The 14629-nt window shown below is 37.9% G+C and overlaps 1 protein-coding gene across 1 annotated transcript in view; it reads right to left on the reverse strand.

The window, feature by feature from the left end:
* Window positions 1-797: 797 nt before the first annotated feature.
* Window positions 798-14629, reverse strand: part of atp10a (ATPase phospholipid transporting 10A) — a 55986-nt gene continuing 42154 nt past the window's right edge. The window contains exons 15-21 of the mRNA XM_079883859.1: window positions 14095-14171; window positions 11751-11876; window positions 10681-10881; window positions 10031-10111; window positions 9292-9396; window positions 6396-6583; window positions 798-5052 (exon numbers count right to left, since the gene is read on the reverse strand). Of these exons, the coding sequence (XP_079739985.1) occupies window positions 4317-5052; window positions 6396-6583; window positions 9292-9396; window positions 10031-10111; window positions 10681-10881; window positions 11751-11876; window positions 14095-14171 (1514 nt within the window). The 3' untranslated portion in view covers window positions 798-4316. The remainder of the gene's footprint in view (window positions 5053-6395; window positions 6584-9291; window positions 9397-10030; window positions 10112-10680; window positions 10882-11750; window positions 11877-14094; window positions 14172-14629) is intronic.

The raw sequence follows: 14629 nt of genomic DNA on the forward strand, positions 1-14629 counted from the left end.
ATTTCTTTAATAATTTATACAACAGTGGCGGCTGATATTAATTAATTATGCTGGAAAAATCACACACAAACCCAAACAAAAGCCTTGATAAGCTGGATGAACATCAAGTATCAACCCAGCTATTATGTAACACCAGTAAAAAGACATAACACAAAAAAACAAAATACAAAACACCATCATGCCTTTGGGTGACCAAGCACTTATTGAGGTGACAGATGCTTCCAGCCACTGCTAGTTGTGTATATTATTCCAGAGGGAAATGTCTCCAGCTGTGCCCTGAGGTGAGTGCATCCACTCAGCTGTCATGTGCAATAGCCGTTCAAAAGATCCTGTTGAGAGGGAGCAATTACAATGGGCTGGAATACTTCTGCCATCCTGTAGAGTTGAGAAAAAGGAAAAGTCTCTGAGGTGTATTACAGGGATAGTCATGGCTTAGAGGAATCGCTCAACTAAAACGAATAAAAACCCCATCATCATTTACCCTAATATCTTTACAAACCCATGACTTATTTTGCAGAATCGATCACCAAAAAAAGATCAATTAACATGATAATATTCTATTCAACACCAAGTTTGATGTCAATGAGCCTCACGAGAATCATAAATCTGCCTTGACACGCCATTTGAACGAATGTATGCACATACATACGCATGACCAAAACTTTTCTGGGAATAATGACTTTAAATTGAGCCTGTTCCTCAAACAAGACTTTGAATATAGTCATACAGACCTCTTTTATAACGCTTTTGGAGTGTTTAAAGAAGAGAATAAAACAGAATGAGAGCGCAAGAAACATCGGCTTACCATTTATTTTAGTTTTATGACAAAGAGTTGTTCTTGTCAAAGAAACAAACACAGAACTAGAGAACAATTTAACAAAAAAAACCCCCCAAAATGTCACAGAAACACTTGAAACAGGTGTTTTTAAAAAGGGCTGTCAATGTAGTGAGTCTAAAGTGAGAACATGCCAAACCTTTGTGTGACTTTAACAAACACCAATTACAGTACAATGAGCCAGAAACAGTCATGGCAGAAACGACAGTGACAAAAGTCATGCTGAGTATTAAAAAGTCGATGGTTAAATGTGTGATATGAAAAACTCTGAAGGACGGCATTCCTGCTGGTGTTTTGCCCTGAAGTTAGGGAAGGCTCTGGAATGCAACTGTGAATGGATTCTATTACAGCATGTGATGCTTGGCCAAGAACTTGACAGACCTGAAACCTGGGATCCAAGTACTGGCACATTCCAATCAAAAAACAAACAAACCCCAAAACAAAGAGTACACACAAAAAACAACAAAAAAAAGCATAATCTCTTAAATTCCTTAAAAACCAAGTGTTTTTCTTTTATTAAACCGCATTCATTAATAGAACTCCAAATAACTTTACATATACTGCACGTCTATACAATTCACTATGTATTGCCGTCTACATGTGTTCTCCAGTGTTAAGGCACATAACATATATTCCACATCGTATAAAACCGTTTTTCTCGCATATGCTAAAGCACTTCAGCACATACAAAAGTTGCTATTATCAGACTACGAAAATAAAGTCCAGGATGCTATAAACATTACAATTTTGACGAGACACAAAAAATATTGCTCAAAGCAGCAAATGCTGAACCTGAGCAGTGCAGAAGAAAAACTGAGGGGACAAAGTACTTGTGTGCTTCATATTAGCTTTTTAGGCTTTTACTGTCGTATGCAGACACAGTCAGTCATTTTCTCCCGATCACGGCCAGCTTAATACTGCATCGCCCACTTTATATACAACCCTAGGTTTTAGCGTTTAAGAAGCACAAGAAAGTAGAATTGGAGGAGCTTGCAAAATATAACACCCTTGCTTTTTGGTCCGAGCACATTCTGTTCGCACCATTCATTGTGTAATGAGCACAATAGATCTCATAATCCTCCTGGTAGGCTGTTCATAAATCAGCGCTTTTGATAACGACTGCCCAAATGAGATCTCGAACGAACAGATTGGTGAGGCCTTGAGGTTATGCGAGCACAGCATGACAAATCATCTCATAAAAACTATTTCAGCATCTCTCTAGGGGACTATGATACGCCACACCCCTGACATTTGCAGAATCGTGGAATATTCTATTGCGGAACAAGAGGATAACCACTCATGTGCTCGCCCGATTCGTCCATTACACATATTACAGCTTTAAAATAACGAGTCACAGCCTAGTCCATTAGTTCCCTTAGAATAGACTGATCAAAACGGAATGTTTTCATGAACGTGCGCTTGCGGTTCCTGAGGGCGAGCGTGTCACGAATGCTTACAATAGATAGAGCTTCCTGTAATGAAACAATAGGACCAGTTTGGATACAGCATCTGGGGCCGTTAGGGCACAAAGACACATATAGGAATAGTTCCACCATAAAAGACAATCCTGTTATCATTCACTCACTCTCATGCGGTTCCAAACCCATTATGACTTACTTTCTTCTGTGGAATCCATGCAGTGTGTGGTCCAATGTTGTTTTGGACACCATTGACTTTCATTGCATGGAGAAAAAAACAAAACAAAACAGACAGTCAATCAGGTTTGGAACAAAATGAGGATGAATAATTGATGACAGAATTTGTCATTTTGGCTGAAATGTAATGGAGGAGGAGCAGCAACCCTGAGCCGATTAAATCGCTAAACGATAAATCGATCAGCAAGAGCTTCCGGTTACAGTACAAAAACAGCAGTCATGTGCTTCTTGCATCTTTGGTCAAGGATCTTGTAAAGAGTAAACAGCAGAACAATACAATCATAGCAGAAGATGCATATATGAACCAATAAGGCCGAAAATGACTAAAGCAAACAGTAAAGTGGCATTATCAGCACGTCCTTCTGTTCGCGCACGCACTGAATCATATCTTCTAAGGCCGTCTGCCAAGATCCTTAGCTGTCAATAAACACTAAGTAGCTTTATGCATCGGCCTCTATTTCCTAAAGCACTCTGCACTATGACTGAATGAATATAACTATATGTAAAAAAAGGCAAAAGTGAAATCCTATTCTGCAGGAATGTGTGTACAAACAAAAAGCAGCAGCAAAAAAATTGAACAGAAAGACATAAAAACAAACCTTCCACAAGCAATTTATATGCATGTTCAACTGTGCTAGACTAGAGGACAGTTCCATTTTTACAAAGCAATGTTTGACTCCTTGAAGTCAGTGTGCGAGCTAACATTTTAACGTTGCGTAGATGTCTAAGAGCTTCAATAATGGAATGCAATAGAGTAAAAGTGTTATGCATTGTCCGTCTAACAGCAAAAACAAAACTATTGACGAATGAACCAATCGAGAACTAATTAAACGCTAGCATGAGCTACGACTGGAGTCAGAAGGAGTCATGTGAATAATGGCCACCTTAACTACACGTTTGAACAAGTTTGATAGTTAATGCATTAGATTGGCTGTATAACAAAGTACTTAAAGTGGCAAAAAAAACCTTAATCTGACTTTAATAAATGTGTTTTAATTACATTTTTAAATGGGATTATTCATGTAAATGAAAAAGTATAGCAGATATGAATGTGAAGCAAATGTTATGAAGGCATTATGATGAATTAAAATCATGCATGATTAATTTATTAAAAGTCAGAGTAAAAAAAAGTTGAGTTCTTTGTAATAGAAATCACCGGATTTCGGAAAGTGTTAAAACAATTACTAACATACTACAACACGGTTGTTAAGGCTGTCATTAATGCAAATGACTCCAGTCCAGTCACAGCTAAGCACATTACTAGTTTTTTAATTAGACCATACCTTTATCTAAAAGTAAGCATTAGTTCAGGTATTAGTAAATGACTTCTCATGTGCACTTTTGGCAAAGTTTTAGCGGAATTTCTGTAGCTACTGACAGTGAAGGGTACCGTGAATGTCTAGGACTGGGATGGGGAAATACGAGCGTAGTGCTATCAGCAGTGTCTGATGGTAGAAGAGGAAGGTTCTTTAAAGTGCGCCAGAACATCCAGGTTCAAATAAACAGATAAAGGAATGTGTCTGGTATGCTTCTGCCTCGAGAAACAAACCCCCTCCGCTTTTGAGATGGTTTACAAAGAAAAAAAAATAAAATCCAAAAAGTCAGTCATTGTAAAAAATAAGACCATCCAGTTTGCATATGCTGGCCACTCGCTCTCTTTCTCTCTCAAAAAACAAACAAACAAACTTTATTCTAAACTTTATACATCTAAACATATATATATATATGTAGTACCAACCTATATCTTCATAAAATAATCATGAATATATAATAACATTTATTAAAGCTAACGTGCAAATTTGAATCAGCGTAACGGGTAGAAAGCATCATAGAAATGTTGTTTTGAGTGAATGTTCTTGAAGGCAGCTAGATGACTGGGTGTGATCCACATCCCCGGCCCGTTTCAGAAGGGATCTTTGGTTTGAGTGCTCCTCATTGTCTAGCTTTTGTCCCAAAAAACAACTTCTGGGTGGCGACATGAGCTGCATAGTCTCGGTTTGAGAAAGCAACGGAGTGGAGGTGAGCAACCCGACCTGACAGAGGTCTATTGGGCTCAGCGGGGCCTCCAAGCCCGTGCTATCCAAAATAGTCCTGGAGCCTGGAGCGTCTTTGGAGTACGGCAAAGTGCCTGTATTGGGACTCGAAGGTTCCTTCACGCAGTGTAAGTTCTCAGATAGGGGGCCGTCTGAGCCCTGTTTGCAGGACTGAACTTTTTCCTGCATTCTGAAGTTGAGTGTGATATGGTTGTCAGAGTTCTTTGAGCTTAATGGTGTGTCCGGCATCTCCATGCTCTTTGATGGGATGGGGCTGGCTATAGCTTTCTCCTTCTGTTTGGTGCCACTCACGTGGGCTTGCTTTACCCTGGGCCCGTAATCTTTCTGGAAAGGCCTGCAGAGAGGGAAAAATGGGGCGCGGGGGGCAAACAGTGACCCGAGCGAACCCAGCTTCATCTGGCTCTGGCTCAGGAAGAGCCTGCGCATGTCCACTGGCAGTTTGTCCAGTTGTCTTCCCACGTGGACAGGGTTTGGGAATAAAGTTCCCTGACAAGCTCTATAACAGTATCTGAGAAATGAACACAGTAAAGAGTTAGCAAAGAGGAAACAACAAAACCGTGATTAGAAATTATGGCAACAAGTCTACAGTAACAAAGCTCTTATAAATCATTTGCAAACTATTAGTTTATAGCTAATTAATAGTTTATAAACAGTTATAAACGGCCTCTATACATTAATAGACAATATACAAATAGTGAGCTCTTTATTCATTGTCACTGTAATTAACAAAGTGTTATTGGTTTAGTTAGCTCATATGTAAAGAGTTATACTGTATAATGTTAACAACTTAACCATAAATAGTTCTCACTTTATATTAGATCACGGAAAATGTCATTAAGTGTTTTGAACCAACATTTATTGCATTCACATTCAGTGTTCCTTAAAATGTTTACAAACCATAAGAGCACACACACACACACACACACACACACACACACACACACACACACACACACACACACACACACACACACACACACACACACACACACACACACACACACACACACACACACACACACACACACACGTTTTCATGTTTTATAGACATAATGATTACACACTAACATTACCCCTAAACCTACCCATTACAGAAAATGTTCTACATTTTTACATAAAATAAAATAAATAAATTCACTTAGTATGACTTATAAGATGTTTATCTCATGGGGACCAAAAAGTGTCGCCACAAGGACATTTTTCCCCCATAATGTAGGGTTTACCGAGACACAAACAAACATGTCCATGTCTTATGAGGGCTTTCCATTGAAATAATGATTTTTTTATACTGTACAAACTGTATATTCTGTCCTCTAACCCCAAGTGATTTTAACAATGTGATATAATGAGTATTTGTATTTCATATTGACAGTATGAGTTGCCTCTCATATTGACATTTTTTGTCACACTTTAGATTAGGGTCCAATTCTCTCTATTAACTAGCTATTAACTTTGACTTTTTCCTCAATAAACTCCTAATTCCTGCTTGTTAATAGTTAGTAAGGTAGTTGTTAAGTTCAGGCATTGGGTAGGATTAAGGATGTTGAATATGGTCATGCAGAATAAGGCATTAATATGTGCATTTTAAGTACTAATAAACAGCCAATATCCTAGTAATATGCATGCTAATAAGCAACAAGTTAATTGTGAGAACTGGATCCTAAACTAAAAAGTGTTACCATATGCATTTTAAACTATTAAATGTAATAGAAATGTGTAATATTGTATTTGTCACTGGCATAAAATTCCCTTATCTAAACAACATGGAATTAAATTTAAATAAATGGTTAGGTCAAATAATTTGAATTAGGCCAAATAGTTACAACAGGGCATAATCATATTTAGAAATACCTGGGAAGAAGAGCGGTAACAGGTGTGACAACACACATCAGGTAGAATGTAGGATCTACCAGCAGCTTCTGCATGGTCCAGTACGTGTTGGAGGGAGAGAAACAAGTTGGGCAGGAGGCGTTGTAGCACAGCGCCACAGTAAAGAAGAGAGCCATACTGAAGCCAATCGATATCCAGTTCATCCATGTCTGTGAAATAATTAAAGACAATCAAGGCAGAGTTAACCAAGAATTGCTAAATTGCCCGAATTAGATATTGTACCATGACTCAAAATGAGAACAAATTTGAAAACGCTTCATACATTATTCACATTGTTATTAGTGAGAATTAAAAAATGCAAGAACACTGGATCAAATGAGTTTCTGGTTATATCTATGATGTGATTCAGTCTCTACACTATGTACAGCAGAAAATGGAAAACCTAATGTCAAAATTCAACCATTCTCTGGTGAGCATGTAGTTTGCACTTGGTGTAGCAAGAGTAAAGCTTGTTGTTTCAATGCTAAAATACATCAAATTGTGGAACTGAAAAGGGTTGCGCATAAAAATGTACGAGCAACGACCTTCTGATGCATACTTGGCCTCTACACTGACCTCACCTCAAATGACCTAAAAGGAGTTTCACTCGCTCTCTCTAGTACATGTGTTCATTTTCCCAGGCAGCATGTGGAACGATGAACCTGCCAGCCCAACTATCGGAAACGTTTACTCTCTACTTGAGCCATTTACTGTGAAGAACGGCCTCTTTCACACCAGAAGCCATCATCATGTCCGGAAAGACAGTGAGGCTGCAGAGGAAATTTTTCACGCACCGAAACTTGTCAGCTGAAAATTTACAGTGCCGGTGTAATGGAAAAAGCTCTAATCCAATTCGCCCTCATAAATCTAAACCAGCGGCTCATGAATAGAGGGGAAAAATAGAGGAGAAGCAGGTACGGGCTGCACACATACATAAAAGTAGTTCGCGATACACCAGAGGACATGCATCGGTAAAATCAACTATTAGCTTTGGCCACCCTGTGCGTGTGGGCCATGTATACGCCACCGTGGTGAGCGAGAGAGACGAGCACATTGGCCCGGATTCAGGCTTCCTGCATGGGCTGTCAGGCTGATGTATGGCCCCTGATGGTGCACTATCTCCCGGTTCAAACCAATCATGGAGGCTCCCTGCATAAAATGTCTCTGGCCGTGTCAGCATCATCCTTGTCTTCCTCGCTACAGTGTTCGGCCTCATTTCATACTTGGAGAAAGTAAGGAAAGGCTTGCTTTCTCTTCCCCCTCATATACATGTGTGGGATGGGTTTCTGATTTCAGCAAAGCTAAAGCACTTTATCATTTCCAAACCTCAGGTGGATCGTACAACAAGACGTATATTTATATTCATACATATTGCGGCACCATAATGGATTGTTTTAGAGGAAGTTTAAGCAACAGTGATAATGTAGCAGTACAAAGTAAGTTTCAGGGCATCAATGAAACGTCCTGTCTGAAAGCCATACGGAACGCAGTTTGTCCCGTATTTTCAGGCACACGCTCTAAATTGAGAATGAACCATTTCTTTGAGACAAATCTTTGTTTGATTTGCGAACATAGCCATTAGAAGAAGGCTTTAAGACCCAGCAGAATCCTCTACCGGCTGTCGCTCCCGCTTCACAGCCATCGGGACACGCGCTAACGACAAATCTATTCTTTCAATGGCCGCGTTTTAATTCCGGCTAATCAGTTTGGGCGACTACAAACAATGTGATTATTGTTCATGAGTCCCAACATTCAGCAAAGCAAGAAAACATGCAATCTACCTGGGGGAAGACGTTATCAAAAATCTTTCACTATTGTAAGTTAAATAGAGAGAAACATTTTACATTAAAGTAACTTACCGTAGGCTAACATTACTTGGTTGGACCTCATTATTGAAACACAAAATAACCAATAAAATCTCAAGCACCAAAAGCAGCCCATACTAATCATCTAAGTTCTCTTTATCTCAGTAATGTTCAATTGTGTTGATAGAAAAAAACAAAAACAAGATACATGTGCGAAAATGTGCGACCATTGAAAATGTGTAGTAATTTACTCATGGAGCCACATTAACATCCCTATATATTGGGACTATATATTTAATCATATTCAGCCTTAAAAATTAAGAAACCAAAAGAAAAGTTTGCTAAGAATTAGAATCTAAAAGGATTTTAAGATATTTTTGCAAACTTTGGGCAAAAAACAAAAGTAGTGCTTTTCCCCATTTTTAAAATGTCACCGTTAGCATAGCTATAATGAAACAAAAATGGCTAAAGTCAACCGATTTAGCTAATAGACCTAACAATCTCTGTGTAAAAGTAAAATAATGATGCAGTACTAAAGTCATTTTAACCCCCCTGTAATCTGACTCCAAATCTCAGGTGAAAATTGTCATTTTGACCCATTTTACAAAACTGTAAATTTCTCAGTAAATATACATCCATCACATGTAGCCTAATATTTTGGCTTTCTTCTTCATTTACGTTAGTCTTTCTTCAGAATATATTTTTTAACAAAATCAAAAATTTGAGCCAGGAAAGTTTCAGATATTTGGTTGATTTTTCACGAAATGACCCAAATGTGTTTGTCCGAGAACCTTTTATACATCTTTTGTACACATATTTAACTACAGATGCTGAATGATATGCACTGTGTGGTACAGTACATTTTGAGTGTCCCTTATTCTGTCCCTTATTTTCCTATAAAGAACCACGATTGTCCCTTATTTTCCTTTCCACAAGTTGGCAACCCTAGCCTTTACACTGCCAAAATGTATACAGAAGAACCATGAAGACTGAGTGAGTTTGGCCCTGAGTTTTAGCCACAACATCACACCATCCTATTACATTTCGCATTTGATAAAACAAGACTTACTCACCCAGGTTTTGGTTTCAATTCCCAAGTGCAGCAAAATGGTGAAGAGTGCCAAGGTGGTGATGGGAGTTCCCCACGTAAACAAATCCACATCAGAGTCAACGTAAGCCTGCAAAAATATGACATTCAGACTTGATTTTAAGTATTTTAACATCACACTCTGCAAAAATCCTATTCTTAATTAGTATTTTTGTATAAAGTTGCAGTTAAAATATCTGAAAATCCTTGAAACAAGATCAATTGTAATTATTAAAAAGATGATGGTTTAAAGAAAAAAATCTGCCAGTGCAATAACACAAAATACACAATTAGTGAAAATCTATGAAAAAAAGTTAACTCTTTCGCCGACAAACACAGAATTTTCTGTTTCCACTTGATGGAAACTTGATTTTCTCAACGTTTTTCTCAAAATGTTGCTTTAATGAAACTTACCCAAATTCAAGTGTTCATAAAAAAAGAGAATAATACTTAATTTTTTTTTAAAGCAGACGTTCTGTTGTTTCGTTTGATATTTTGTAATATAATGTATTATAACTGTGATTACAATTATTCATGCATCCATACAATGCATTACAAAGTGCATTGCAAGGAATAATTAATGCTTTAAAAATACTTTCATAACGCATTATTAATAATGGCTTTAGTGTTTATACTTGGTATAAACCAAGGTATACTTGAGCAGCCAAGTCATGGATTTGGCATGGAAATTTCAGCAAATGCACTAAAAATCAAATCAAACTTACAAAGTAGGGGATGAAGAAACAGATGAGACTTTGGTAAAAGGCATCAATCATGTTCATCCAGAACATGTAGGGTTTATATTCCTGTAAAAGAAATTGAGACAATCAGGGGCAGTTAAAACTATTCCACGATTCCAGACGAGCCCAGTTTTATTATAATGTCATTAGATGTTCCACTAATGGAGTCATAGAATGTGAAGAAATGGTTTGTGAATAAATCAAAATAAAGCAAGACCTCTGCAGAGGCATATTGTTAGCAAAGCAGAGGCAACCACAGCAGTTTAATTATCCCAGGTTGCACAATTTCAGCACTCTCAGGATGATTAGTGGTTTTTATAAAATGTTTGCTCTTGTTCGTGCTGTTTTCCCCCTCATGAAACTCAGCACAGAATAAAAGACCCATTTTGAAACGGGTCAGCAAAAAACAATCAAAGCAATATCTGCAGCAACCGTTGCATGGGTAATACTTCATCTGCTTATAGAGGATCTGCTGATGCTGCAAACTGGGGGCAACTCATGTGTGAATACATGTGGCAAAACGCTGTTCATGGGTTTTATTTACCATTTACATTACACTTTCAATAGTCTTTTCCATCGCAATTATAATTCGATTTATGCTATTCACGGACGGTGCGATTATGTTCTGGCGGTACCTCTGAGTTCTGTCCATTCATGTAGAGCTGCGGCAACTCCTGCAGGGTTTCTGCTGACACATCTTTGTCCAGGATGCCTGTGATGAGCTGAGGGAAGGCGGAGAACATCAGGTTGAAGAAGATCAGATACCACTGATCAACCATGGCTGACCCAGAGAACCCACAGTAGAACTGATACCAGAAGATGAGGGCAACAAACATCTAGAGTGAGAGAGACAATAGAGGGGAAAAAGGGTAAGACAAAGACAAAAAAAAGGTCTACAATGAGGTCTGCAGCTGTTGCCTCATTACAAGCCATGCATCTTCATTACGTCCGAGACGTTTCTAGGACCTCCCTAAGAATAGATCTTCATTAATCAAAGAGTATATGAAGAACAGACAACAACGTTTAAGAGCTTCTAGCTATAAACTAGTCATATACTATAAACTTCAACCTGTTAAACTGAATGCATTATTACATGACTCTCTGGAATACTCTATTCTAATTGGTCAATCCTAAAGTCAATTTATTTAGTATAATGGCTGAAGTACAGGTTATGGATGTTTACAGAAACTAATTTCAAAGCATAAAAACATTTTAGTGCAAATTTAATCATTTAGGTTTCATTAATAATCATTAAGGCCAATTCATTAAACCAAATATACAAAATATCGCTGTTTAATCATTAAATGTAAAATGACTAAACAGCGATATTTTAAGGCATCAAGATGTTCAGTTGAACTTCATGAAATGTGATTAGGGCTGAATGGTATAGGGGAAAAGATTTAATAATTTTACAGGATCCGTGAACACCCTGCAAACTAATTTCTTCCTTCCATATCACTTGTATCACTCATTTTCCTTCTCACAATAAAACTATTTCCAACATAAAATCAGCATTTAATTCGTATTTATGTGTTTATTTGGTAATTAGCCATGTAATAAACAGGATCATTTAGGATCATTATCGCAAAATAAACCTCTTATATATTATCCCTGCCATATAGTTCTTCAAATTTCCTTTGCAGTAGATCAACCTATATATTAAAGCAAATTATAATCATGAAATGAGGAAACTTCAGGGTCTCACAGCGTTTTTGTAGAAGAAGTAGAGGATCATGTTGGCGAGACGAGAGTAACACCAATGGCCATGAACCAAGAGCAGCTTCTGCAGGTATCGAAACCGTGGCAGGGCAAAGTCACTGGCCATTACCGCCTATGAATGAACACAATGTGAACAGAACAGTCAAAGACAGTAAATGTGGTCACAATATAAATGTCGTCACACCTTTATTAACAATGTCAAATACTCAGAAAGGTAGAATAGCTTTTAAAAAAATGAGAGTATATTTTTAGCATTATTACAAAGTGGGGATTTTTTTTTCCCCCTATGCTTCTGTTGTCCCAATGAGTTCAAGTGTTCAAACATATTCATATAAAATGGATTTTGATGACATCTGCCTTGAGGCCCAAAAGATCCATCATGTGAGACACAAAAATAGTGGCATGGCATCCATATACATTCAGAAGACAAAAGATTAACATCAGCCTGGTGACAAAACACTTGTAAGGACATTTTTGCATAAAAGAACTATGAAAAGCCTCCCTGCCTGTGGATTCTGGTGAAAACGATCCTCCGTCCATCACCCATCTATTCTTTATGATATGTTTCCGACAGCTGCACGCGTCAGGCAGTTAACATGTCATCTATCAGCGTGACAGATACTGCCTTGTCGTCTCTAATAGCATTTGGGGATTTTAATCAGTTACAATTGGCCTGACAGAACCATCAGCCATGTTCACCACCCTCACTGTCATTCTCTCAACGTCAAGCAAAAAAAAAAGGTATAAAAAACCCCAGGTGAGATTAGTTATTACCTTGCAGTGTTTGGTACATTATGTCAACGGGACAGAGCCACTAGCAGATTCTCATTATGGTTGTTTATACTGAATGCTGGCCTCAACGAGATCTGAGATAAGAGCAGCCCTTTAGCACACAGCGGAGAGTGGCGCCTCATTGCGTCCAGATCTTTCTCTGAATTAATTAATGAGACAGAGCGTCAAACAGATGAGCTCATGGCGCTTCCAGTCTCTCTTCTCACCTCAGAAGATTCTGTACGCTTGCCACTGAGAACGGGGCTGAGGGGGGTGGGTAAGTGTTTTGTGGGCAACGTAGAGATTTTCTGAGAAACCAGAATGAGATTTGCTGTTCCCAGAGACGAACAAGTGGAGGGCGCTTTATAAATGAAGCGCTGAAGCAGCCATATGCTGCAAGTCACCTAAAAGTCAGACTGCTGCCACTGCAATACAGTGCATTTAGGTTAACTGCCGTTAAGAAAAGGCATGGGTCAATATATCAGTGGAAGAGTCCATTTAACAGAAAGGTTGTATAAGGCAGTGCTTCTCTACCGGTTCTGCTTCAGGACCCAGATTTTAAATCAAGTGGCAAGTTAATACAGTACTATTAACTCGAGGAAAATATCCTAAAATAAAGCATGGAAACGGATGAACTTTATACTTCACATTCTTGCTGAACTCTTTATCAACTAGCATTTTATAGCACACACACACAAAATGTATTATATAACAAAACTACATACTGTTCAAAACTTTGAGGTCAATTCAATTCAATTTATCAAAAGATCCTAAAAGAAATGCCTCACAATTTTCACAAAAATAGTTAGCAGCACAATTTTTTTCAACACTGATCTTAAGAAATGTTTCTTAAGTGGGAATACATTACATTTTTAAATCTATTAATATAGAAAACAGTTGTTTTTATTGTATTTTAGATCAAATAAATGCAGCCTGGTCGAGCTTATGTGACCTCTTTCATTAAAAACTGTTACCGACCCCAAACTTTAGTGTATTTTACTATCCTATCCTGGATCACGATGGTTATAAACATGCAAGCATAAAAGTGTTTGTCAGATTTGTCAAACACATAAAATCCCATTACTGTGGTAATTGTTATAGTCCTTGTTTAGCAACGTACAAAAGAAAAGAAAAAAAAAGAAACGGCACATTTGAGTTATAACTCTGTGTAATTTATGCATCAGAAAATATGTAACTATACTCAATAATACGGTTAACTGCATTTTATCATTTGTATTTATGAGATCTACAACTCATAATTGGGTTGTAAACCACCGGTTGCGAACCACTGGTGTAAGGTACCATTTATCAACTGTCTCTCCATATCTTGGCCAAAACATCTTCATAAAACATGAATTATGTATATCCATGTTTTTTGGTGCATTAACTCTGCAGTCCTGCTTTGCAATGTTCATTCCTCTTGTACTCTACACTTGAGGCAGTGCATAAAGTTTGCTCACACTGTATGCACTAGATTTAGCCAGAATGTTGTCATCTCGTCCATCCCCATCCTCTTTTAAACATCATTACTTCCCCTTGTTCTTTCAGTTTCTCCTCACCTGCATGCCCTCCTGTCCAGAGATTCCGACCCCTACATCAGCCACTTGGATCATACTAACATCATTAGCTCCGTCACCTAGGATGAATGAGAAAAAGAGAGAGGTCAAGAGAGAGGGTATAGGATTTATTAATTCCTGTTCACTTTGCACAATGTCAGCCTGCATTAATGCAAACATTGCATCAGCAGCAAAGTGCTCTGCTGGCAGAAATAAACAACATAAATTAAACTCAAAAGAGCCCAGAAGCAAGCTGTGTTTTCTGAAATAAACCAGAATGACATTAACAGGGTGACATGACTTTACATCAATGTCACCTTTTACACATCTATAGTCTGAAAAATGCTTACTACAAAGTCAAATTAAACAGGAACCCAGTATTAGGGGACGGTCATGGTAAATTTTGCATGCCATTAATCAGTTTAAGCTTGGTGAAGCCTGAGCTGCAAATTCATATAGCAACGTTTGAACCGCAAAAGATCTAAATGTTACAAATTAACTTCTTAAACTAAATGAAGCACATTGTTAAACTATTATA

Source organism: Squalius cephalus, assembly GCF_949319135.1.
Source record: "Squalius cephalus genome assembly, chromosome: 10".
Lineage (NCBI taxonomy): Eukaryota > Metazoa > Chordata > Actinopteri > Cypriniformes > Leuciscidae > Squalius > Squalius cephalus.